Here is a 26,923-nt window from a genome sequence, read left to right as displayed (position 1 = left end):
TAGTGTGTGTGTCGTATATTGCCCTGGTTAATAGGCCGCGGCTTTGGGTTATTCTTCATGCTTTCGGGGTCTGTGACCCTCTGCTCACGATCATTAAGGACCGTCCATGATGGTTGGCAGGCCCCGGTAAATCTGCGTGTCCGACCTCATTTCCGTTCACCTCGGGGTGCCACGTGGATCTCCTCCGACCCCCACGCCATTTAGCATCCTTCCCAGTGGAGGTCCTTCCGCCAGCAGTGGCGTGAGAACGCAATTGCAGGGCTGTGCCTTTATCTTCTACTGAGCCCTTATTCAGATCACATTTAAATCGCAAATGCAAGCAAAGGTGTAACGCATGAAAGCCACTTTGCATAGTTTTGCATAGTGCAGCGATCAGAGTGAGGCTTTATTTTCCGACGAGCCAAACTGCCGCAAGGCACTAACCGGCGCGGAGGGGGTGGCGTGAGGTTCTGATGGATTCCCTGCGAAAGCCGCGCGTCGCTAACGGGAACCGGCGGATGGAGCCAAGAGCGACGCGTTGGGAAGCCTCCCGCGCATCAAAAAGTCCCCAAGGTTCGCTCCCAGCTCTGGGTGGTGATGGTGGTCGTGGCGCTGTTTCTTAAACTTGGCCCACGTTTTTGTTCCGGAGTCAAGCACCGACGGAAGTCACCGAGGGGAAGCGAGTGGGGGGCAGAATCCCTCCCCCCCCCACCACTTCCCTTATTAACCTCTTGTGTTTATTAGGCTCTCATTTCGCGTTGATTGTTATTGGTGCATCGCTGAGCGGTGGTGGCTACGCTGCACGTGGCTGGATGTCACCAAACACTGGAGGCAGCGGCGAGGGTTGGTGGATCGCGCACAGATGTTGTGGGAGTCGAGGAGGAGGGGCCTTACCCCTGACTTTGACAGCAGAAGGCGGTAGAGCAAGGGGACTAATCGCCATCGGTTTCCGTCTGTACAGAGATAGAGCGTTGCCCCCTCGCGCAAGGCGTGGGGTTTCTGCTCCGGTGTCCTCCCCCCGTGAACAATATTAATATTCATAATAAACACAACTCGGAATTCATTGGCTGAGTGTCATCTCGCAAATAAAACGCGAAAGTAGCAGCACCCGCCTGAGGATGAGTCCGATGACTGAGTGTGCCTCTCCTGGAAAGGGCGCCACGGTGGCGAGGAGATGTCAACTCCCTCGCTTGCTATGCAGGTGGTCCTGGGTTCGATCCCGACGCCGACTGTGTATTTGGAGTGTGCATGTCTCTCTCCCCGTGGATTTTTCCTCCGGCTCCTCCGGTTTTCCCCTCCCATATTTAGAATAACATCACGAGTTTAGAATATTCGGCTGCGATACATACGATAAGCCACTTCGTTGAGCTACATCGCTCGGTGGGATTTACCTGGTACAATAAAAAATGTTTATATAGTTTAGTCAGACAGATAAATAAGTCAATTATAATCATCCGCAACTTTGTTTTTTGTGAATCCCCTTCAGCTGCTTGGGGCCCTGCGTGATGCTCATTGCCCAAGCGCCCGCCGCTGGCAGCGTGGGGGCTTAGATGTGGGTGAGACTGTAGGGGGGGGGGGGTTGGACGTGGGCTGAGAGTAGGGGGGGGACACGTGGGTGAGAGTGGGGGGGGGGCACGTGGGTTAAACTGCGGGGGGGGGGGGGACGTGGGCTCTTGCCGGCTCAACCAGTCGTGCCAGTCGCAGCACAGCGCCCGGCCGCGATAAGAAACCGAGAGAAATGCAAACAGGAAACGCACGGCGCAGTTTTGTCCGACGCGTATTTTGGAGCGTTTAAAATACTCGCAGCGACAGTCGGTCGGCATCGTCCTCCGCGGCGCTCGCGACGACATTTGCTCAAACGCAGCCCCGACGCGGTGTTCGACGCGGACGAAGGGTGCCGTCCGCTCTTGGTGAGAGCTCTCAGTCGTCCAAGTTGCTGTTGGAACGCGCGCTGGGGGTGGAGATCGTCACCCTGTTGGCTATCATCGTGCGCGCGCGCGAGTGTTTGTTTGGAGCGGTAGTGTCGCAGGGGTGAGCGCTACGCTGCGCTACGAACTTGGCCACCCGAGTTCAATTCGCGTTCACGGCCAACATCAGCGACGATTATCTGAGCCGGTCCCGGGCCTCTCCTAGGTGGACTCGGTCGTAAATGAGTACCTGGTGCGGTGCATTAAAAAAGCATCGCCACTAGGCAGACAAAGACGGCCGGGCGTGGTGCTGGCCACCAACCCCCTCGTGTGCCGTTCAGGCTTTCATAGGTGCTCGCTAACAGCACTTGCCCCGCGCAGCTTGTTAAGGCTATACGGGGGATCTTTGCTTGTTTATCTAAGGAAGGCGGCAGTTGGCGAATGTGCGACAGCGAGAGATGTGCGTCTCTAATCGGTGTCGCCTTTCGTGTGGCGTGGGGGTTGATGCCCGATGTTTGTAAGCCGGTGTGGGGTTGGGGGGGGTTGGTGGGTGAGCTCAAGGATGGAGCCGTCGTGAGATATCTGGAATTCTACCGGCGAATCTTTCGAACGAGCAGTGGTGTCCCTCTGAGATGTATACAGTGCTATGACTCGCAGATCGATTCATAGATTTACACCGAGACCCATAGACTCGCGTAGAGACTTGGATAGAGACCCATAGACTCGCGTAGAGACACATAGACTTGCATATAAACCTATACACTCACGTAGATATCCACATGCTTAACATCGAGAACCATAGCTCTACATAGAGACTTACAAAGCAATCCACCGTCTTATAGTGATCCACACACTTGCATAGAGAGCCATCGACTTCTAAACATATAGACCCAGACCGCGACCCAAAGGCTTCAACAGACACTTCCTCTCTTTCGTGCTGCGGGGAAGTTTGCTCGGCGGCGTTTCTATGCCCACGTGGTTTGTTGTGAGTGGACCAGGCGACAGCTGCCACCGATCTTGATTGCGGTTAATACAGCACAGCAGCAGCAGCAGGACGTATTAATCAGGGCGGCCCGCTGGGTTCGAACCGCTGAACCTCTGCAACAACGAGCGGCGAACGCAGCTGGGCTCCCGCTGGGCTCCATCTCCATTGCCGGCAATGGGTGGCGGCGACTCCGCAAGGCGCTGCGTGTGTCGAGTCCTTGTTGGTGCAGATATGACAACTGACGCGGGGGGTTGGGCGAGGCGATAGGAAATCATAGGGGGGGGGGTGTGGAGGGGATAGCGGTGTAAACATTGTTCGCAGGTGTTCGCTAAACAGCACTTGCCCCAAAATCCTGGTGAAGGCTACACGAGGAGGGGGGGATCTTTGTAACAATGTCATCTCCTTGGGATTTAATCGATTGATTTGTTTTTTGTTGGGAGTGGGTCACAATTTCATTTAAGAATCGACTTTCGTTTGTGCACATACAGTGGCATCTCGCGGCTGAAGTGGGCCCCTGTCGAAGCCATTCGCTACTGCTGGTAGTCGTGGGGCGCGGTCGTGTCGCGGTTAGCGCGCTGCGCTACGATCCCGTCGACCCGAGTTCGACTCCCGCTCACGGTCAACGCCAGTAAGGATTATCTGGATTGGACATGGACCTCCCTTAGGTCGACTCAGCCTCAGACGAGTTGCTGGTGCGCTGTGTAAACATCGCAACCGGGGAGACAAAGGCGACCGAGCGTGGTGCTGGCCACCCACCCCCTCGTGTGCCGTGCCGGCCTTCATATAGGTGCTCGCTAACAGCACTTGCCCCAACAGTCGGTTAAGGCCACACGGGTGACCTTTGTCTTTGTAGTGGTACGTGGTGCCCCTTAATATAAAAGCTTCACCGAGTCATCTGGGTTTCGTTAAGCCACACCGACGGTGGAATTGGTGCCCCGATAAATCGCGACGGGGGGGGCGGTGAAGGGGGGGGGGGCTGGGAGCTCGGGGTGGGCGGGCTGGGGCCGACGGGGTGGGGGGGGGGCTCCTACATCGTTCCCCTCCGGCGGCGCTAATTCAACCAACCGGGTTCGGTTACAGACGCCGGCGTTTTTCTGTGAATGCAGCATCAGCAGCAGCAGCAGCTGAGTCCCCCGTGCGCCAGTCTCGTCACCAGGGGCGGTGGTGGACGAAGCGGCGATGCTGCCGTTGTCGCTGCCGTTGTCGCTGCCGGCTCCGTGGAGCTGAGTCGAGCGGGCGGGCGGGTGAGTGCGCGCTGTGTCCACTCTGGAGCTCGCTGACCCTGCCGCTGCTGCTGCTGCTGCTGGTGCTGCTGCTGCTGCTGGTGCTGCTGGTGACCTCGGCTGCGTATTCGCGGAGTTGCCCCGACCGGCCAGGCGGTCTCAGCGGTAGAGCCTCTAGGACGACACGGAGTTCAATCCCTGGTGGGGGCGGTTGACTCAGCCCATCATCATCATCATCCCTTTGGGGAGGGGAGGGGGGGTTTAGCTCTTTGTGGGGGGGTCAACAGTGGCTACCCCCATGGATAGACGAGCTCCTGTCAGAGTAATGTGGAGATTTCCATCACTGAGCCTTGAGACGGGTGCTCATTTCAGCAGGACATATCTCCGACTTGCCATGAAATTGAACATTGCTGTCTTTGCAGCTTTTTAAAAGGAGGTCTTCACGTGTCTCCAGTTACTTTTAAAACATCGATTGTGTGTCAAGCAATACTGGAATGATCCTCAAGCCCTTTTGGGCTGACTTCCTATGTGCATTACCAAGGTGATGTGTTTTTTTTACATTCGCTCGTGCAGAGCAGACGACTACTTCCCACACAATCTGATGATTATTTTTACTTAGTTACGGGTGGAAGAGCTGGGGTGGAGAATGATATGCCGTCGCGATGCATTTTAGAATTATAATTTTACTTTCACTGAACTAGTTTATCTACTAGTAAATACTTTTAGATTATTTAAAGGGTTGACTTGGTACTCTATCTACTATTCTCTAACTACAGTATTCATTCTTGATTTGAAGCTTTCGCGACTGCAGGAATCCATACTCTTTGGTTCTTTTGGTAAAGTCACGAAGGTAGAAAAATAAATGATAGATCACGACGTTTCGATCGCCACACAAGCAACCTTTTCTAATAAATATTTTCCACTCTCTCTCTATATCCACGTGCTACGAGGAAGGTCCACTGCCCGAAACGTCGCCTGTGATATATTTTAGTTTTCCTCTTACGGCCGCACACACGCGGTGTCATAAGGACTCAAGTGTTGAGTTATCTGTCTTGCTGATGCGCTTGTGCACCGCTGCCAACGCAACGTCGCTGTTTAATTTACAACAAAAACCCCAAACGGTATGCTCTCAGTGAGCTCCCTTCACACACACACACACAGCGAGCTCATTCATTCCCAATCCACTGCTGGATGAAGGCCTCACCATGCCGTATCGGGCGATGGCCCCTTCATCGTAACACACCAACAGCACTCGTGTGTTCAAGGCTGTGCCATTGACGCGTGCGTGGTTGTTGAGTTTGTTTTTGTCGACCGTGCAGCGGGGCATCATCGCCAAGTCATCTGCTCCAAGGGATGTAACTTTGACGGCCTTGTGTTGTTTTCATTTAAACCTCACGTCGAGTGTGGAACAGGTGACGTCGTCACCACCACCACCATCACCACTGTGCTGCCCGCGATCCGCTCCGACGGCAAACGCGTGTCCACGCTGCCCATCGGCTCTCGCCCTCTCCTCCCGCGCGTCGCAAACATTCGGATAAAATCATCGGGGGGGGGGGGGGCTGGTAAAGCTTCGCTAATCAAATTGCACTGTAACCCCCCCCACATACCCATTTACAAATGTGTCCCTCCCCTCCCACCCACTCCTCTCCCCTCCCCCAGCACATCGTAGAGGCTGCTCTGGCACGTGTAACATCAACACGCGCACAACATTGTGACGGCGCAACAACACATTAGATATATATATTTATATACCAAATATATATACACACAGCAGCAGGAACTCCCAGAGTCAGCATTTGCTTGGTACGTGAAGTGGGTGCATTCACTGCCGCTACGCGTACCCGCCAACCTGGGTTCGATTCCGGGCCACGGCTAACTTAAGTGGCGAATATCGGAGCAGATATTGCGGCCTCCCCCTAGGTAGACTCAGCCTTAACCGCGAGTACCTGGTGCGGTGTGTTAACAGCGCATGGGGGTGCTGATCGCCCAGCTGTTCGTGTGCACTTGCCTCTACAGTCCGTGGAGGCTACACAGGGGATCTTTGTGTCATGTGCACGCCCACACGCTAACTCGCTGTGCGCTAACTCGCTGTGCGCTAAGTCGCGTCGCGCTAACCCGCTGTGTCACCGCTCACCACAGCAACAGCTTCAACCACCGCCAGCCACACCACAAACTGTCACGGGCGCTGTCGGATTGCGTGACATAAATCAGACGTGGAATGCGATGCTCGCGCTGGCCGGGGGATACCCCCCGCCCCTCGATTGTTCGGTACGAATGACTCTGGATGGTTAGTGGGGGGCAAGGGGGGGGGCAGGGCTGATAGCGGTGCTGCTGCTCAGCACTTGGCGGTGAGCGAGTGCGTCGCTTCGCCAATTCGAAAGAAGTCTTGGACAGACGCGGGGTGACAACTGAACCTGATGGCGGGACCCCGGGGTCCCATAAGCCCCCGGCTCTCGCATCAACTGCGTTCGGACGTCATTTTATGTCTGTTGAGGGCGAACGACACGGCAATCTATTCCTCTCGACGAGCTCTACACGATGCGCTAATTAAAGTTTCAGAGTTTAGTTTATTCTGCGAATTCTGTTGCCGTGTCGTCCAAACGCAGCGAGGACGACACGGCAACAGAATGATTCGCGCCAGGTGGGTCGCGGCATTTATGTGCGCGGTGGGACGGAGTCGCCAGAAATAAATAAATATCGCTTCTATGATTTAGATTTTTATTTTTTACTTCCGTTTATTCGGGACCCCGGAGTCCCGCCACAAGGTTAAAATCATTCTTTAAACGTCACCTTCTCTCCGAGTTTATCTCGGAAATTTGACGTCATTCACAAGCGCGCACGCGTGCGTGTGGTGTAGGGAGCGGTGGCGCGGTGGTTAGCGCGTTGCGCTGCAAAACCTGCGAGCCGAGTTCGATTCTCGCTCACGACCACTAATAATAGTGGCGACTATTTGAACCGGTCCCGGGCCCTCCCACAGGGCGACTCTGCTTCAAATGAGCACCTGGCGCGGTGTGTAAACATCGGCACCTGGGGAGACAAATGCGGCCTGGCATGGTACTACAGCCACGACGCCACCCCCCTCGTGTTGTGTTGAGGTGGCCTTCATAGTCGCTCGTTAACCGCCCTTGCCCCAACAGCCGGGTTTTCCCCTCCACATTTAGAACCGTGCCACTTCGTCGATCTATCATTTGATAGCCAGGTCGCTTCTGAAAAAAAAGCTCTCCAGCTCGGTGGGCCTTACCTGGTAAAGTAAAATAAGCTAAATTTCGATTTAGAGCTTTCGTGACTGCAGGGATTCGTATTCTTGGTTCTTTCGGTAAAGACACGTATAAGGGAAAACAATACAATAATAAAAATAAAGCAATAAAATTCTCACGACGTTTCGATTGCAACACAAGCAATCATCATCAGGTGTGAAAACCACGGCAAGAAAATTTGACAAAAGTGGTTTTCACACCTGATGATGATTGCTTGTGTTGCAATCGAATCGTCGTGATAATTTAATTGTTTAATTACAATTTTTATTATTTTATTATTTCCCTTCTACGGGACTTGACCGAAAGAACCAAGAATATAAAATAAGCTAGTTCAGTGTGGTGTAGGGAGCAGTGGCGCAGCGGTTAGCACACTCCACTGTGAACCTGGCAACCTGGGGACGATTGCAAAGCATCATCACAGTAGCACTGGAAGGATGGCGCAAGTACAAAAGTGTGTTATTGTATTTGTATTGTCATCGCATCGTCATTGTACTGCCGTTGTATTGTTAGTAATGGTCATGCGGACTCACGCTCTGGTCTCCTTTTGATGCCCCGTGACCCGCATCTGCTCGATTCTCCCCGCTTCCCGTAAGCGTTGAGTCATTCGAGTTGGAGTTTGCGGTGCGTGGCGAGCCCTTGTTTCTTCTCCCCCTGCCCACTTTTGTCTCTCCTCCCCATCGCACATTCCCCGCGCTGCCCGCCCCCCCCCACGCCCAGAGGATATCATCCTCATTCCTCACGCTCATCATCCGCTCGGGTTTGAATACAATCAGGACCGCTCCGCAGAAGTTCAGGGAATCATCGTCGTTATGTTCGCCATCATCGTAATCATCATCGTAACCCCCCACATGCCACCTCCCCCTCCCTCCCCCCCCCCCCAAAAAATCTCTCCCTTGCGGGGTCGAGTCGAGAAATCAACGTCACGTAAATCGCAACGCACGATACCAGTAGCGTCCGTCACCGAGACGCAATTTCGTATTGGGAAAAAAAACTGTGACTCAAAAAAATACACGGACACGTTTACATTGGAAGAAGCCGCGTTGTTAACGGTTGTGAGACTCTCTTCGTGTGCGCTTCCACGTGTTCCAGCTGTGGCCCCTCACACGCGCGTGGGGTTTTCTCCGTCGGTGGTTTCCCTCCCGAACTGAGTGGAGTTTCAGGGGCCAAAGGTCGTGGACAATTTACTTCGCCGCGCCGGTTCTGGGCTTCCTTCCCATCGTTTCGCCTGCGGGGGGAGATTCTTTTTTTTATCCCCCGCGCCGCTGATTCCACGCAAACCGGCGACGATTGACGTGGCTTGGAGAGTCTGGAGAGTGGCCCATTTAACGGGACAAATTCTGACTCGGACGCATTTCGAGTTATGTCGAATGCACTTCCCCCTCCGTCTCCTCCCCGCCTTAATTCCCGATGGGCCCCCCCCCGCCCCTCCCTTCCACCCCCGGCGCGTGCGTCGCACAAAACGGGCCCGCGGATTCCTCGTCTCGGTCTCGTTCCCATTCTGTGGCTCCTACATCTTGAGCCGTTTGCCCTGGGCACACACGCACACACAGAGACACAAAGATCTCCAGTATAGCCATTGACATGCTTTTGGGGCAAGTGATGTTAGCGAGTAGTAAGCACCTAATACAAGCCGGCACGGCACACGAGGGGGTGGGTGTCCTGCACCACGCCCGGCCGCCTTTGTCTCCCCAGTAGCGATGTTTACACTCGGCACCAGGTACTCATTTGAGGCTGAGTCGACCACACACGCACACACGCACATGTGCCAGACGCGTGTGCGGAGAGCTCTGGGCGCTGTCGGCAGCGGTGACTTCCCCGGGGCTCCCACGCTCAGAGCGGGCGAGCCACGGGGTCACTCATTCCCAGGCGTGCGTCGTTGTCCGAGTCGTGTAAACACCACCGAGTGTGTGAGTGTGTGTGTGTGTTTTATCTCCCTCCCTCTCTGCCCGTGTGTGTGTGCCCGCGTGTGCGTGGGGAGCGGTAGGGTAGCGGTTAGCGCTACGCAGCGCTTCGAACCCGGCCACCCGAGTTCGATTCTCGCTCACGGGCAACACCAGTGACGATTATCTGAACCGCTCCTGGGTCTCCCCTAGATCGACTCAGCACCAAATGAGTACCTGGTGCGCTGTGTAAACATCGCCACTGGGGAGACAAAGGCGGCCGGGCGTGGTGTTGGCCATCCACCCCCTCGTGTGCCGTGCAGGCCTTCATAGGTGCTCGCTAACAGCACTTGCCTCAACAGTCTGTTTAAAGGCTGTACGGGGAATCTTTGTCTTTGTGTGCGACTGTTTAATTTGGACAGGGAGAGAAAGGGGTCAGGACGTGTCGGGGGGCAAGGGGCAGGAAATAGACGAGAGTGTGGAGGGGGGGCGCTGGGGGAGTGTTTGTTCATGTGCGCCTCTGTTAGCGTGGTGGTGGCGGCGGTGGTGCGGGAGTGGTGGCGGTGGGGTTGGGCTGGGGGCCGAGGTTGTGTTGTGGTGCGGAGCTCCTCGCCGTGCGGGTGACGTTGCCCTGGGGGGTGAGAGAGGCATTTTGCGTCGGCGCGTTCGTCTGTTCGTGTGTGTGCGTGTGTGTGCGCGCGCGTGTGTGTTCGTGCACGTGTGTGTGCGTGTGTGCGCGCGCGCGTGTGTGTGTAGTTGAGAAAAGTCATCCGCCCTCCGCTGTGACGTCTCCATAATTGGTTTCAGCAGCCGAGGGGGAGTCCGGGGCGGTCCGGAGCGGGGAGCCGCTGCTGCTGCTGCTGCCGCTGCCGCTTCGCTCTTTGGCCGTGACGCTGGCGCGGTTCTCGCCCCACTCCGCGCGCGCCCTTCTCCTTGACTCGACTTTCGACAACTCGGCCGCCGTCGTCGTTACTTCACGTTGGGGTTTTTTCCCGCTGCCCCCGCACTGCCCCCTGTCCTGCCCTCCCCTCCCTGCCCTACCGCAAGCCTCGCGGTGGAGTCGTTCTGCCCTCGCGTGCTTTGCCTCCTGAAGTTTCTCGCTGGCTTGCTGCTGCTGCCTCTCCTGCATCGCCAAGCGAGGCCCACGTGGATGTGAGCATGGACTTGTCCTAGCGGGATGGATTTGGAGAATGAGCTGTGCACACGCTTGCCTTGGCTCCACAAGAGGGTAAGCGGTTTTTTTTTCCTTTTTATTCTCTCTTCAATTTGAATCTTTCTCTTGACTACAACCTTTTTTTAAAAAGTATTTTTTGTCTTTTTTTAAAGTGAAAAGAACGTTCCAAGCCATTCACCGCTCCTCCGTTGCCGAGCAATTGGACGACCTGCCATTCACGCACGGAGTCCGCGCGCGTGTACAGTGCCCGCATTGTGTCGTTCTTATTCCGAGCAGGGCCCTTTGATCTCCCTCCGTCTATGGGACTTGCAACTTTCCGTGTTGTTTTGACTGTGGAGGTCACTCGCACACACGGTCGCACACACTCGCACGCGCACGCCCAGAGTTTGATGGAGCATGTCCTTTGAATTTTAATTGCGTGATGTAACATGCACACACTTTATATGAGAATCTGTATTCATACTGCAGGAATCCGATGAGCAATGAAGCTCTTTTTCACAAATGTCCAGTAGGGGCGGTTAGAACGACGCAACAACAAACGATACTTAACACGTCAGGAGTGCAAAGTACAGGAAAGTAAACAAAACAACACTTAAAAAATAAATCTACAAATAATACGAAACAATTTTTTTGTTATCTTGCCAGCTAAAGCCCACTGAACTATTAGCGTATTTTTGGCCATCGGTCCAGGCTGCAAAGCAGTCCTTAAAAAAGAAAATCTGAAACAAAAGTTTGAAAACTATAAACATGTATTCCAATTCTTAGGTTTTTTCGGTAAAGTCACGTAGGTAAAAAAAATAAATTAATAAAAGTAAAATAAAAATCACGACGTTTCGGAGGCAACACAAGCTTCCGTCTTCAGGTGGAACTTGCAACTTTCCGTGGGCCAAGTACGGCACACTTTTTAAAAAGTGTGCCGTACTTGGCCCTTCCCCTCTTCAACCATTATATATACGGAGTGGTAGCTCTTGTAATCTCTCATTTACGTGATACAGCTGTCGTGGCTGTGACTTTACCGAAAAAACCTAACAATATGAATCCTTGCAGTCACGAAAGCTTCAAATCTAGAATGTATTCCAATTGTGTCATCGCCAATCAAGTCGTGCGGCGAAATAATCCATTCGGAAATCTCACAGAGCGCAGTGAACAGAGGATGACCCCCCCGCCCCCCGTGCCTTAGAGGGGGCAGCCGTTTCAGAGATGCCCACACGGGACGGTTGTCTGTGGAGTGCTGCACGTGACCAGTAGGGGGTGCACTCACCCCCACGCTCTGTTGTGAGTTCGTCGCATGGCCGTCAAACTGATGGGGTTTTTTTATTCTCAGAGCTAGAAGTTCGCTAATTAATTGCAGAAATGAATCAATGTAATGGATCGTTGTTGTTTTTTTGTGAAGTCACTGGTGACGAAGCTGAGACCACTAACCACTACATTTATGGTCTAAGCTTAATCTGTCTCTGAGAACCTGGATTAATCACGGGTTACTCCAACTCGGATTCAACCTCGGGCTCCGAGCAATTGCTGGCTCACTATTCCGATCTCTCAGCCACGCACTCGCCTCCATTCGACTTTTTAAAGCCATTCACTTGGACCAACCCACGTTTCAGAATCGGAATATTTGTTTATCCCGAAGGAATCCGATGAGTTATAAAGCACGTTTGCACAGATGTCCAGTAGAGTCGGGTAAGAACGTTACAGCAACGAATAATACAAAAACACGATAATTTATTAAAATAAAACCCATTGCCCGGCCCGGTCAGGGTGAGCTGTTCACAGATGACAAATCCTGGTTAGGGTGAGGGGTTGACTCAGCCCACCATGTCACTGCGCGTGAAACGATGAGTACCACTCTGTGGGGAAGGCGACAGTGGTTGTCCCATCATAGGTAGGTGGAATTCCCACCACTGACTTAAGGCTCAAAACAGTATATGAGCACCACTGCAGTGCTCAAATAAAGAAATCACTTTGACTTTTAACTTTTCCAGTGCTGGATGAGACCGATGCTCAGAACCGCCGCCGAATGTCCTTCAATCAGTGAATAAATCCATCGCGCCGTCCTTAGGTGAAAAGTTCACAGCCATGTATTCAAATCTTTCCCAGACCGTTCTCCTGGGGCCTTCTCGTCCATGTGGAGACCATTCCATTAGCTGGATTCTCTCACTAAATCTCTCTGTTTAGAGCTCTCCGGACGTGTTTACGGCTCGTGACGCGTGTCGTCGTTCGGCGCGTTGTCCGACGTTTCGCTCCCTGTGCCGGGAGCTTTTTCGCTTCCCTGTGCTATGCAAGACAACCGCTAATACCCGTGCGGTAGCACCTCTGTCTTTGTCTCCCCAGCTTTGCTCTTCGTCCGTTAAGCTCCACCGTAAGACGCTCTCTCCACACACCTCCTCTGATCAACCTGAACGCGAGGGATCTTCTTCTTCCTCTCGGTGTTGTTCCGTGAAGTCGCGAATAGCCCAACGTCGACTCATAACACACGCCCGATAGACAGGGTGCTTCAACAAAAATGTTTTTAGCACTTCTGAGAATTTGCAACAATACCACGAGAAATGTGCCCTCTGGGCACTGGAGACTACCTGGAGAAGATTCCAGGCATGCGTTGACAATGATGGCGAGCAAGCGGAGGCTCTTTGACTTTTTGAAGCTATTAACATGCATTTGTTTTCATACTACAGTATAGTATCTATTCTTTTTCCATTAAAAACGATAGTCCCATGTAAGTGTTAACATTTTTTTGAAGCACCCTGTATATACCTGATTATATATATACACCCGAACTCGTGAAATCTCAGAAGCCGAGTAGGCGCAGCGCCTGGTTAGTAGTTGGGTGGGTGACGATCACCAGAGCCTTGCCGCCAGGTGTTGCAGGTGTGGCCCTGGAAGGTGACGGCGATGTTGAGGGTCACCATCGAAGTCCCCCGAGATCCTTGGATTGCCGTCTTCTGAGGACGCGGAGGTCAAGGCCCTGTTCCTGGGCTGACGGGGCTGTTAGCAGTGCAGCTCCCAAGGTTTGGAACGACGCTTTGCCTTTGCTGATATGACGATCAGAGTCTTTACAGCTATTTGAGTCTGTCTGGAAAACTCGCCTCTTTAAAGGTGGCCTTTAACACCCTCTAGTCCTGGCCGTGTACCCTATAGGTTGTCTATTTCCTGCTTTCCATACACGGTGGCGCATTGCAATTTACGCATTAAATTCGTCACTTTACAAATGTAAATGTATTATTATTAATACCTGCCATGAGGGTTTTCTTGGTCGTAACTGGTCCAGTCTAGGAGCACTCAACCTCTCCGAATCTTGCTCCGAGCAACTGGTTACCCATCTGTGTGGAGTTTGAGCATTAACCCTCGTACCCATCGCACGACGAGTGACTCGTCCCGCGCATCGCCCAATCTCGTCAGATCTGGGAAGCTTCGGCGGTTTTGAGCCTGGCAAGCAGTGCGTGAATGGTCGACTACTTGGGAGCATCGGGTGTTGTAGGCTTCGGGCTTTTCAAGGTGGTCTGGAGATGACGGTACAGCAATGGATTATTGAATCGACCTGTACGAAGATGTTATTGTTACCGCCTCGTATGCAATGGGTTTTCGCCAGGTACTACCACTACATTTATGGTCTAAGCTTAATCTGTCTCTGAGAACCTGGCTTAATCACGGGTTACTCCAACTCGGATTCAACCTCGGGCTCCGAGCAATTGCTGGCTCACTATTCCGATCTCTCAGCCACGCACTCGCCTCCATTCGACTTTTTAAAGCCATTCACTTGGACCAACCCACGTTTCAGAATCGGAATATTTGTTTATCCCGAAGGAATCTGATGAGTTATAAAGCACTTTTGCACAGATGTCCAGTAGAGTCGGGTAAGAACGTTACAACAACGAATAATACAAAAACACGATAGTTTATTAAAATAAAACCCATTGCCCGGCCCGGTCAGGGTGAGCTGTTCACAGATGACAAATCCTGGTTAGGGTGAGGGGTTGACTCAGCCCACCATGTCACTGCGCGTGAAACGATGAGTACCACTCTGTGGGGAAGGCGACAGTGGTTGTCCCATCATAGGTAGGTGGAATTCCCACCACTGACTTAAGGCTCAAAACAGTATATGAGCACCACTGCAGTGCTCAAATAAAGAAATCACTTTGACTTTTAACTTTTCCAGTGCTGGATGAGACCGATGCTCAGAACCGCCGCCGAATGTCCTTCAATCAGTGAATAAATCCATCGCGCCGTCCTTAGGTGAAAAGTTCACAGCCATGTATTCAAATCTTTCCCAGACCGTTCTTCTGGGGCCTTCTCGTCCATGTGGAGACCATTCCATTAGCTGGATTCTCTCACTAAATCTCTCTGTTTAGAGCTCTCCGGACGTGTTTACGGCTCGTGACGCGTGTCGTCGTTCGGCGCGTTGTCCGACGTTTCGCTCCCTGTGCCGGGAGCTTTTTCGCTTCCCTGTGCTATGCAAGACAACCGCTAATACCCGTGCGGTAGCACCTCTGTCTTTGTCTCCCCAGCTTTGCTCTTCGTCCGTTAAGCTCCACCGTAAGACACTCTCTCCACACACCTCCTCTGATCAACCTGAACGCGAGGGATCTTCTTCTTCCTCTCGGTGTTTTTCCGTGAAGTCGCGAATAGCCCAACGTCGACTCATAACACACGCCCGATAGACAGGGTGCTTCAACAAAAATGTTTTTAGCACTTCTGAGAATTTGCAACAATACCACGAGAAATGTGCCCTCTGGGCACTGGAGACTACCTGGAGAAGATTCCAGGCATGCGTTGACAATGATGGCGAGCAAGCGGAGGCTCTTTGACTTTTTGAAGCTATTAACATGCATTTGTTTTCATACTACAGTATAGTATCTATTCTTTTTCCATTAAAAACGATAGTCCCATGTAAGTGTTAACATTTTTTTGAAGCACCCTGTATATACCTGATTATATATATACACCCGAACTCGTGAAATCTCAGAAGCCGAGTAGGCGCAGCGCCTGGTTAGTAGTTGGGTGGGTGACGATCACCAGAGCCTTGCCGCCAGGTGTTGCAGGTGTGGCCCTGGAAGGTGACGGCGATGTTGAGGGTCACCATCGAAGTCCCCCGAGATCCTTGGATTGCCGTCTTCTGAGGACGCGGAGGTCAAGGCCCTGTTCCTGGGCTGACGGGGCTGTTAGCAGTGCAGCTCCCAAGGTTTGGAACGACGCTTTGCCTTTGCTGATATGACGATCAGAGTCTTTACAGCTATTTGAGTCTGTCTGGAAAACTCGCCTCTTTAAAGGTGGCCTTTAACACCCTCTAGTCCTGGCCGTGTACCCTATAGGTTGTCTATTTCCTGCTTTCCATACACGGTGGCGCATTGCAATTTACGCATTAAATTCGTCACTTTACAAATGTAAATGTATTATTATTAATACCTGCCATGAGGGTTTTCTTGGTCGTAACTGGTCCAGTCTAGGAGCACTCAACCTCTCCGAATCTTGCTCCGAGCAACTGGTTACCCATCTGTGTGGAGTTTGAGCATTAACCCTCGTACCCATCGCACGACGAGTGACTCGTCCCGCGCATCGCCCAATCTCGTCAGATCTGGGAAGCTTCGGCGGTTTTGAGCCTGGCAAGCAGTGCGTGAATGGTCGACTACTTGGGAGCATCGGGTGTTGTAGGCTTCGGGCTTTTCAAGGTGGTCTGGAGATGACGGTACAGCAATGGATTATTGAATCGACCTGTACGAAGATGTTATTGTTACCGCCTCGTATGCAATGGGTTTTCGCCAGGTACTCTGCTCTCCTGCCGACATGAGGCCAGACACTCATTCATACGGAATCGGTCAAACATCGTAATCCCGCGCCCTGTTGTAAAATACCATTTAAACTAAGCGAAGCTTTTGCTGAGCAAATAATATATTACATCATGATAATATATTACATCCGCCAAGATCTCGCAACCGGTCTTTGCCATTCGGGGAAACCTGTTCCACTTATCTTGATTTAGCTGACGTTCAGCAATCTTACGAACGCCAAATGTCTCGGCTTCCGAGTTTCTTTGCGAAATTCACGGGGGAGCGATGGAGGAGCCCTTCCTGGCTTGCCATGGCACCCCGCTCTCATCCCGCCGTCTCTGGGACACCTTCTGCAGCCAATTTTTTTTTATATAGGGGGCCACGTTCCTTGGGGATCGCATGCTTGCGGCCTGACATCACGGGGGCCTCCACAGTTTTAGCACAAGTCTCTTTCCGCCTGTTCCTGGCACAAAGCTGCCTCCCATCCCCCATGTCCCATGCCCCCCCCCCCCCCCCCTACAAAAAAGTGCGGATGGACAGACGAACGAACGAGTTAGCGAGCAGGGCAAGAGAGAAAGACACACACAAGGGGAGGAGAGAAAAAAAAAGAGAGACCCTTGCAGTTGCCACGTGTGAACCGACGCTCCCAAACACGCGTACACTCACGCGTGCCCGCTCACGCTCACGCGCGCGTGCACGTGCGCACGCGCTCACGCGCTCGCACGTGCGCGTGAGCGCGTGAGCGTGCGAGCGCGTGCATGCTCACACACGCAGGCACGCGGCTCTGGGGCATCTCTTCAACAATCCCTGCTGCGAGCGATCCCAAACTCTCGACACCACCCCCCCACCACCACCACCCACCCCCAAACTCTCCGGCACACTCCCATAGTTGGATCGGCAGACCCGTCTCTCTCTCTCCCCCACCCGTGCACGCTCCCTCACTCTCTCTGTCGCACACTCGCTTCCCCCACAAATCCCTGCTACCCCCCCCCCTCTCTTCAGCTGTGATTCCCTCTCACAGTCTCCGCACTTCTCCCCGCGGACCCCACTGTTCCACCACCACGACCACCACGACCACGCGCCGAGTTTAAATTTAACAGCCCCTGGGGGGTTGACCGTGAGCCACAACAACAACCACCGCCCCCACCCACCCCCCTCGCCCCCCCCCGACTCCACCTCTCTCCCCCCCGTCTCTCTCTCTCTGTTCCAGGGAAAATGTAAATAATAAACTCGGCACGGCATCTCGCAAGGCCGAGCTGTGGCCTTCACGGGTGAAGTACAGTCAAGGACGTACTTGGGGTTTGTTTCGGGGGTTTTTTAAACAAAGAGAATAAGAAAAACTGAAATGAGCCCAATGCATTTCCGCCCGATGTTTTTTTTTTTAGCCAACTAAAATAAAATAATTCACCGAAGTCTCCGTCACATCACGAACGGAGCGGCCCAAATCGCTGAGCCGCAATGCGTTTCGGGCCACGTTGCCAAGATGCGAATCTGGCTCTTAATGTCACACTTTGTTACACACAAACTCCTCTTCTGGAAGGGATTTATTTTCCACTGGATTCTTTTAAAATAAATAAATAAACTAATTCACAGCGTTGCATGGGACACGGGCGTGGGACATCGGCTGGCCGGACCCTGGCGCTGTTCCAGGGCGAGGGGGCCACTTCACTGGCCTCGTCGTTCGTAAATTTATCGCTCGTTCACGACAATCGACGTTCTGTGACCTCCCCCCCCACCCCACCCCACTCGGCGTGGGTGGTGGGACACAATCACGCACAACACGTCCACTGTGGCGACGCGGGCTCGCGATGCGGAGTCTCCGCTGTTGAGCAGAACGGACACGGAGTGGGCTGCCAACTTCCTGTGTTTCCGAAAGCGTTTGGTGTAGCAGTGGTCCTCGCTGCCATGCGCGCGGGGGGGGGGCGCTGGTAACCCCTGGTGGACTTTAGTGCGGCCCCTGATGTGCGGCCCCCCGACAATACACACAGTAACAACACCCCCATCATCAACATCGTGCTGCTGTCAACCCCCAATGGTGTCAAATGTGTGGCGGCCCTCGCACTGACGATGTCTTATCGGCGAAAGTGCCCGTGCCCCTCTGAGTATTAGTGAAGTTCGCTGGGCTGGTGGCAAGGGCCGACCCCCCCCCCCCCCCTGCGCAGAGTGCGGGGCAAGGGGCTGCTGCTGCTGGTGGCTGTGTCCACGTGGAAATACGACCGACTTTTGTTTTTCGGATTTAGACGTTGGCACGATTCTGACTCTCGAGTGAGTCAACACCCCCGGCCGGCACAGCAGCGGGCACCTGCAGGGGGTGGTGCAACGTGCCCGGCCACCTCTGGCAGGACGACCCGTGCCGTGCCCAGGGGGTCTGTCCAGTCACCTCCTGGCGGCGGCGAACCTTCGCTCGCGCTTTTCGTGACGGCCTCGCCGTGCACACACGCGGCACGTTGGTGGCGTCACTGCCACTTAGTGGCGCTGTTGTTATTATTATTAACTACCTTGCGTGGTATGCAGGTAGTCGTGGGTTCCATCCCGACCCTGACACCTGCTGCTGTATATTTGGAGTTTGCGTGTCTCTCTCTCTCTCCCCCCGTGGTCGCGTTCATTTTTCTCCGGGTCTACTGGTTTCTTACTTCACATTTAAGGTATTTGACTGCAATAAATGTCCATATGATAAGCCACTTCGTTGAACTCTCATTTGTGATAGAAAGGTCGCTTCTGAAAAAGAGCCACGTAGCTCAGTGGGCTCAGTGGGTCTTCCGTGGTCAAATAAAAAAATAGTTGAAGTCGTATTTTTTAATCACTCCACTTGTTTACGCAGGAAAAGCCTCATATATTTGTTTTTGCAGTAGGGTCCCTGCCAAGTTTCGCAAGAGATGTTTGTTGTTGCTGTGTGCGATACAAATTGCAATCATTTTCAGGTGAAGTCCAGTATTGGAATGGACGTCTTTTGGCCAATACCATTGTTTGTGTCTATCTGTGTATGTGTGTCTTTGACTTTGTGTCTGTGCGTGTGTCTGTGTGGGGAGCGGTCCTGGGCCTCCCCTAGGTCGACTCAGCCTCACATGACTGCCTGGTGTGATGTGTAAACATCGCCACTGGGGAGACAAAGGCGACCGGGCGTGGTGTTGGCCACCCACCCCCTCGTGTGCCTTGCCTGCCTTCATAGGTGCTCGCTAACAGCACTTGCCCCACCAGTCTGTTGAGGCTATACAAGGGATTTTTGTTTTTTATTTGTGTCTGTGTGTGTTTTTTTTAGCTATGGGAGGTCCCGTAGGAAACCCACACAGAACAGATTGGAGAACATACAAAACTCCAGACAGAAAGACGCCCGAGTCGGGGATTGAACCCAGGCACTTGCTGGCTGTGAGGCACGACTGTTACCACTGCACCAACCCATGCCGTCATGTGGTTATATATATTTCATTATAATAACAACAATGATAACGGCCTTTATTGAAGCTTTCCAACTGAGGTTGAAGGTACGAATGCGTTCGCGCTGCCAGCAGTAACGAGTGCGCGCGAGAACTCTCACGTAGACAAGTCGATCCAATGTGAATGAATCCTTACAATGACGTCGTGTTGCTGCTCTTAGCGACTTTCCCGGACCTGATGGTATTGGTTGTGGAGGAATGGGGGTTGGGAGGGGATTGCACACTAATGTTAACTACCTCGCCTGGTATACAGGAGGTCGTGGGTTCGATCCCGACCCAGACTCCTGTCCAATATTTTGAGTTTGTGTGTCTCTCTCCCCGTGGTCGCGTAGGTTTTTCTCAGGGTCCTCTTGGTTTTTCTCTCCACGTTTGGAGACACGCGTTTAGAGTATTTGGCTGCTATACATTTCCACGTGATAAGCAACTTCGTTTAGCTATCATTTGTTTGCCATACCGCTTCTGAAAGCGAGCTACATAGCTCAGTGGACCTTTTTATGGTAAAAAAAAATGAGTTTATGTTACATGAACATTTAAGATTTTGACCAGGTGGTGCATCAGTCATCTGAGTCAGTCAATCCATGACACCTGCTGGGTCTGTCCCGTGACCTCCTGCCAAGCGAGCATTCGACACTTCACGTCGCCTCAAAGTGCACCTAGCCTGGCACAAGCGTCGTGGTGACGCCACCGTCGCTTAGTGGCGAACGACGGCTGTTGTGACTCAATGATTCAGTGGAGTGTTGTTGTTGTGACTCAAGTGAGTCATGAGCGAGTTTTCGCAGGAGGGAGGCGATGGTTGTGCTTTGTGTATTCCAATTGAGTTATTTTCTCAAATTATCGTTGAAAGTGTCCTGTAATCTGCACTAGAGTTGGTTTCAGAGCTGAGCTGAGTCTGTGTGGCCCAGGCGATGGCTCTATGTCGCCCCCACTTTGCCATTGTTATGCAGTCTCAAATAAAAGCTGTTAATGAAACGCGATAACTTCCTTTTTGTTGAGTCAGCGCCGGAAAAAGGCTGACTCCTCGCCACGAGGAGCCACGACCCGTTCTCAATAAATAAACCCCCCAACAGAATCCCACGTGTGGTGTGTGTGGTGCGCGTTAATCTGTGTGTGTGTTAGCCGGGCTGCTGAAATGTAGCAAGTTGGCACAGCAGGGGACACAGGTGGTGCATCTGTCAGTCGTCTCAGTCAGTCAATACATGGCACCTGGGTCTGTCCCGTGACCTCCTGTCAGCGAGCCTTCGACACTTCACGTGGCCTCGGGAGTGCACCTAGCCTGGCACAAGCGCCGTTGTAACGTCACTTGCCACTTAGTCGTGAATGGCGGTTGTTGTGTTAATCTGAATGGTTAGTGAACTGCGCTACGGACCTGCAACCTGAGTTCCGTTCCGGGCCACGGCTAGCATCAGTGACGAGGAGTCTAATCTACACTGGTCCTGGGGGGCGGGGGAGGGGGCACTGCCATTGGGTGACCAAGGTTTACATGAGGGCAGTGTGTGTACTGGGGAGACAAAGGTGGCCGGGGATGGTACTGGCCACACACTCCACCCTCGTGCTCGCTAACGGCTATTTGTCCAACTGCCTCTGTAGGCTACACGGGGAGGAAGGGGATCTTTGTCTTTGTTAATATGAATGTGGACAAGTGGGGTACTGAATAATGAACCCCAGGTCGCCTCCCCTAACACGTGCTTACATTCCCTCGTTCGGCTGCCGCTCCGTTGCCAGTCTCGACCCCCGGCGCCTCCATCATCCCTCAAGCCCAGAGCCCACTCACTCTCACTTAACATTCCATAGGATGTCTCTAGCCTGCATATGTTTAAAAGGACAACGGATGATAATAAGAACAATGATGATACTGTGATTGTAAGAAAGGCAACGCCGCAGTTGCACGGCAGAGACGGCTCGTCTCAATGGGGGTCGGTGGCTGCTCCCGTCCAACGGAACGCTCCTCCTGCTCGCTCGCCCCCCGACTCCTCCCGCCATGCCCTCTCCACAATCCCAGCCCCGTTCCACCCACCCCCCCCACCTCTTCGTGCTGATGACGATGTTGGTGCTGTAGCGACGAGGGTAGAAATGTCGATCCCCAGCGACTCTGGCCCCGCGATGGGCTTGTGGTGGCGCCAGTGAACCCCCCCCCCGTTCCCCCAACCTCCCCCCACCCCCTTAACCGAGTGGGGGTCTCGCCCACGTGCGTGTGGCTGCAGGAGGGGAGTGCTGACGGGTGAAGGCGCAGCCCTGAGATTTGCTCTCTCGAGGAAGGGGGGCGCCCCCCTCGCGGGGCTTTGTTCTCGCACCCTCCCACGCTGGCCAGTTCGTCTTGGGAGAAGAGGTCGGGGGGTGGGGGTGGGGGAGGAGTACCAACACTTTACCCCACACTTTACCCCACACTTTACCCCACCAGACACGTCCTGCCGGTCGACGCTAACTGTGGGGTGCCCGTTCCTACTGCTGCTGCGTGGACAGAGGCGGTGGGGCCTGGCGGTGGGGGGCTGGCGGTGGGGGGCTGGCGGTGGGGGGCTGGCCGCGGGGGGAAGGGGGGCTCACTCGTCCATTTGTATCAACTGCCTCACCAGGAGATGGAATCGTTGCGATTTCGGTGTGGATTACAACGCCGTTGTTACTGGCCGTGACGCCGGGGCGGCCCTCCATGGCTTGAAGAGTTGCAACTTAAAAATAAGGCTGCGATCTTGAAATGGCTCGGATTGTTGTGCGGCGGATGGCGTTTGTATGGTGCTGGGTAATAGTGGCTTGGGCCCATACTGTGGGGCGCCACGGTGGTGAGATGTTAACTACCTCGCCTGGAATGCAGGAGGTCGTGGGATCAATCCCGACCCTGACACCTGCTGCTGTATATTTGGAGTTTGCGTGTTCTCCACGTGGTCACGTGGATTATCCTCCGGGTCCTCCGGTTTATTCTCCTCGAAATTTCGAGTCAACGTCACCCGTTTGATAATATTTGGCTGCTATACATTTCCACATGATAAGCCACTTCGTTGAGCTATCATTTGCGGCCAGGTAGATTTTGAAAAAGAGCTACGTAGCTCAGTGGAGCCTTACCTGGTAAAATAAAAAAGTAGTTTATAGTTTTATAGGATCGTGCACGTTCATGCTGATGCCTCTACTCCCAGATCTGTTGGGTCCCAGGCCTCTTTATTCCGAAGTCCCTTAGCAGCTAGTCTCCTGCGTCTGAAGCGTCAAGCGTCTTGAGCCCCAGTTGCCTTCAGTCCCGTGTCCCTCGACACCCGGGTATCTCGAGTCCCAAGTGTATTGCGTCACAGATATATCTTAACTCCCCGGCCCATTGAGCGCTGCATCTTCTCGTCGTTCCCGAGCCACTTCACATCGGTTCACGCCGAGTCCCAGGGGCCGGGACCTCCTCGTCTCCAGGAGTCACTCAGCCGGCGGCACGAGGCTTCACGAAATCCGCGGCGTCACCGCTCTCGGGCGGCGTGCGCGGCGCGTTCCCGCGGCTTCGCAAGTTTTGGCAGCCGGGGCGTCTCTCCTGGGAAACGCGCCGTGGCGAGCAGCTCCTGAGCGAGTGTGCGTGCGCACGCGTGCGCCTGCGGGGGCGGAGGGGGGCCCGGGGGGAGAGTGCGGTGCCTGCGTTTTTCTCGTCGCCCGGGCTGGGTGGCGGAGACATTCCTGCAGCGCATGCCGCCCCGGCGGCTCGCCACGCCAGCTGTTGCGTTGGAGAGACACGTGATGTCCCGTGCGGCTGTAAAAACGGGGAAATATTCCCGTGCGCTCGCGGCCCCTGCCGAAGGGAAGAATGTAACGGAACTCGCACAGCCCCTGGTGGTATTCACGTGGCGAGTACCCGGTGCGGTGTGTAGTAAACATCGGCACTCACGAGACAAAGGCGGCCAAGCGGGGTGCTGGCAATCCACCCTCTTGTGCCATTCCGGCCTTCACAGGTGCTTATTAACAGCACTTGCTCCCACAGTCTGTTAAGCCTATATGGGGGAATCTTCGTCTTTGTACTGTATATGGGGATCGGTAGTGCAGTGGTTAACATGCTGCGCTACGAACCCGGCCACCCGAGTTCGATTCCCGCTCACGACCAAAACCAGTGACGATTATCTGAACTTGGTCCTGTGCCTCCCCTAGGTCAACTCAGCCCTACATGAATAACCTGGTGCGATGCGTAAACCTCGCCACTGGGGAGACAAAGGCGGCCCGAACTGGTGCTGGCCACCCACTCCCTCGTGTGCCGTGCCGGCCTTCGTAGGTGCTACTCGTGAAACAGCATGGGCCCCCCACAGTCTGAGGCTATAGGGGTGACTTTTGTCTTTGTGCGTGTTTGTGTTTGCAGAAGAACGGGCAGCCTGGGTCCGAGGGGGAGGACTACCAGGAGCGGCTGTCCCGTCTGGAGGAGGACCGGGAGTCACTCGTGCTGCAGGTGAGAAGCAGCAGCAGCAGCAATAGCAGCAGCAGCAGCAGCAATAGCAGTAGCAGCAGCAGCAACAGCAGCAGCAGCAGCAATAGCAGCAGCAGCAATAGCAGCAGCAGCAATAGTAGCAGCAGCAGCAATAGCAGCAGCAGCAATAGCAGCAGCAGCAGTAATAGCAGCAGCAGCAATAGTAGCATCAGCAGCAATAGTAGCAGCAGCAATAGTAGCAGCAGCAGTAATAGCAGCAGCAGTAATAGCAGCAGCAGCAGCAATAGCAGCAGCAATAGTAGCATCAGCAGCAATAGCAGCAGCAGCAATAGCAGCAGCAGCAATAGCAGCAGCAGCAGCAGCAATAGCAGCAGCAGCAATAGTAGCTGTGTGTGTGTGTGTGCTGCTTATCCACACCACCTCTTGTCAATGGACATTAACCTTCACCACGTGAACTGCGGTCATCCTCCCAGCAGCGGCTTTTGGCCGGCCTTCAATCAAAGATGGGGACCACATCGCGCTTTCAGATGCGCTTCTGCGGCCGCCTGCCGAAATTTGGAAGTGGCTGGAGCGGCTACCCACTTTTCGATCTCATTTCTTTAGAGCAGTTTTTTGTGCTTAGTTTGTCGTCCTTCCACCCCCCGCGCACCTCCAATCAGCACGGTTGGCTACGTACGGTGCAAAAAAAGTTCAACATCAAATACGCGAATCAACCACCCTTGCAAATGAGACTCGTCCAGATGTCTTCTTGAGCCCTCACCTAGTTAGACTCTGAGCGCTCGTTAGTAGCGCTCGCCCCACACCCTACGGAGAGGCCACGTGGGTGACAGCCGTCGTGTGTGTGTGCGTATGGCTGTCCGTGCGTGTGTGCGTGTGCGGTAGAGGAATGTTGAGCGTGCCGCTCTCAGAAACCGACGACCCAAGTTCTATTTCCGCCAACACCAGTGGCAATTATTTGACCCGGTTCTCGGCCTGCCCTAGGTAGACTCAGCCTCAATTGAGTACCCAGTGCGGTGTGTAAACATCACCACGAGGGAGACAAAGACGGCCGGGCGTGGGTTCTGGCCACCCTCCCCCTCGTATGCCGTTCCAGCCTTCATAGGTGATCACTAACAGCACTTGCCTCAACAGTCTGCTGAGGCTATACGGGGGGGTCTTTGTCTTTGTGCGTGTAGGTGAGCGTGCTCACCGACCAGGTAGAGGTGCAGGGGGACAAGATCCGAGAGCTCGAGTTCTGTCTGGATGAGCACCGCGAGAAGCTCACCGGCACCGAGGAGATGCTGCAGCAGGTGAGGGCACGTGGTGGGGGTACTCACTCACCCACCCACACACCCACCCACCCACACACTCACTCACCCACACACCCACTCACCCACACACCCACTCACCCACCCACACACCCACTCACCCACCCACACACTCACCCACTCACACACCCACCCACCCACACACCCACTCACCCACCCACACACTCACCCACCCACACACCCACCCACCCACTCACCCACTCACCCACTCACCCACACACCCACTCACCCACCCACACACCCACTCACCCACCCACACACTCACCCACCCACACACCCACCCACCCACACACCCACTCACCCACCCACACACTCACTCACCCACTCGCTCATTCCCACACTCACCCACTCACCCACCCACACACCCACTCACCCACACACCCACTCACCCACCCACACACCCACTCACCCACCCACACACCCACTCACCCACCTACCCACACACTCACCCACGCACTCACCCACTCATTCACCCACCTACTCACCAACCCACGCACTCACTCATTCCCACACTCTCACACCGACCCACCTACCCACTCACCCACCAACTCACCCACTCACTCACCCAATGACGCATTCCCACACTCACACACCCACCGACACAAAAAACCCATGTACGAAAATGAATTGGCCGAACATCCCGGTGTTATTATTATTATCAAGATTTCTACCCTCGTTACTACTGGAGACATCAACGCCCTCATCGCCCTCATCGCGATGGCTTCCATGCGGCCGTGCCGCGTGTTCGTTGCCCATTGTCGAGCGCCGTGCGTGGTTACATCTCAGGCTCGCGTACGGCCATTGAGGACGTCATCGGTGCAGGGGCCGATTCCCCCGGGGTTTAACTCGGTATCTTCGCTGGCATGCGTTGTTTACGGAGGAGGGATGATGAGGGGGGTGAGGGGGAATCCGGCAGCCCTACGGGGCCCTGGGCGCTCGGACAGCCGCTGACTTTCTCTGAAGATGTCGGAGAAGTAACTCGGCCTCTTCGCCGCCTTCCTGCTGGAGAGTTCCCCCACTCGTGTGGGCTGCTGCCCCTCTCTCTCCCCTCACTCCAGTCCTTTAATAAATAATAATAATAATAATTGTTATAATCACGATAAAATCATGAAACAATTTGTATCGCACGCTCATCGCTTGTCCGCTCGCGAGCCCGGAGGCGCGTGGCGATGTCCCCCCTCGGCCGCCTGTGCGCCAGCCGCGACGAGCGCACGGCGGCCTCCAGCAGCTTTGGTTGGAACCATCTCCTCCAAGTTTACCCCCAGAGCCCTTCTCACCCTGGTCACACCGCTTGGAGTCCCCCCCCCCCTCTGTCTCTCTCGGCGCTGCCTCGGTCTCCTGCCTTGGTCTCCTGCCCCGGTCCTTCCAAGGTCTCTCCTTTCTTCTTCCCGACTGGTTGCCCTCCCTTCTCGAGACGTCTCCCTCCCCCCCCCCCCCCTCGAGCCATCCGAGTCGACAGTCCACCAGCAGGGTCTCTAACGCAGCTTCTCGAACCCCGATACTTGCCGTGCCTCAATTTGCGCAAATCGTTTGACAATTTCCCCAAATCGCAATAAGTTTCTCCCACGCAGCCCACCCATGTGTATTCGCTGCTTGGCTGCGAGCGATCCGGGCGGATGCCGTTCGACGATTGTAACAAA

The 26,923-nt window shown here is 54.1% G+C and overlaps 1 protein-coding gene across 1 annotated transcript in view; it reads left to right on the top strand.

Moving 5' to 3' along the window:
• The first annotated feature begins 1,843 nt into the window (after nucleotides 1–1,843).
• LOC144936577 (liprin-beta-2-like) overlaps nucleotides 1,844–26,923 on the top strand; it is a 47,009-nt gene continuing 21,929 nt past the window's right edge. The window contains exons 1-4 of the mRNA XM_078863798.1: nucleotides 1,844–1,889; nucleotides 3,952–4,115; nucleotides 23,911–23,997; nucleotides 25,152–25,265. Coding sequence (XP_078719924.1) covers nucleotides 3,972–4,115; nucleotides 23,911–23,997; nucleotides 25,152–25,265 — 345 coding nt within the window. The 5' untranslated portion in view covers nucleotides 1,844–1,889; nucleotides 3,952–3,971. The remainder of the gene's footprint in view (nucleotides 1,890–3,951; nucleotides 4,116–23,910; nucleotides 23,998–25,151; nucleotides 25,266–26,923) is intronic.

Source organism: Lampetra fluviatilis, chromosome 16 (genome assembly GCF_964198595.1).
Source record: "Lampetra fluviatilis chromosome 16, kcLamFluv1.1, whole genome shotgun sequence".
Lineage (NCBI taxonomy): Eukaryota > Metazoa > Chordata > Hyperoartia > Petromyzontiformes > Petromyzontidae > Lampetra > Lampetra fluviatilis.
This window is presented reverse-complemented; position numbering and strand designations above follow the sequence as displayed.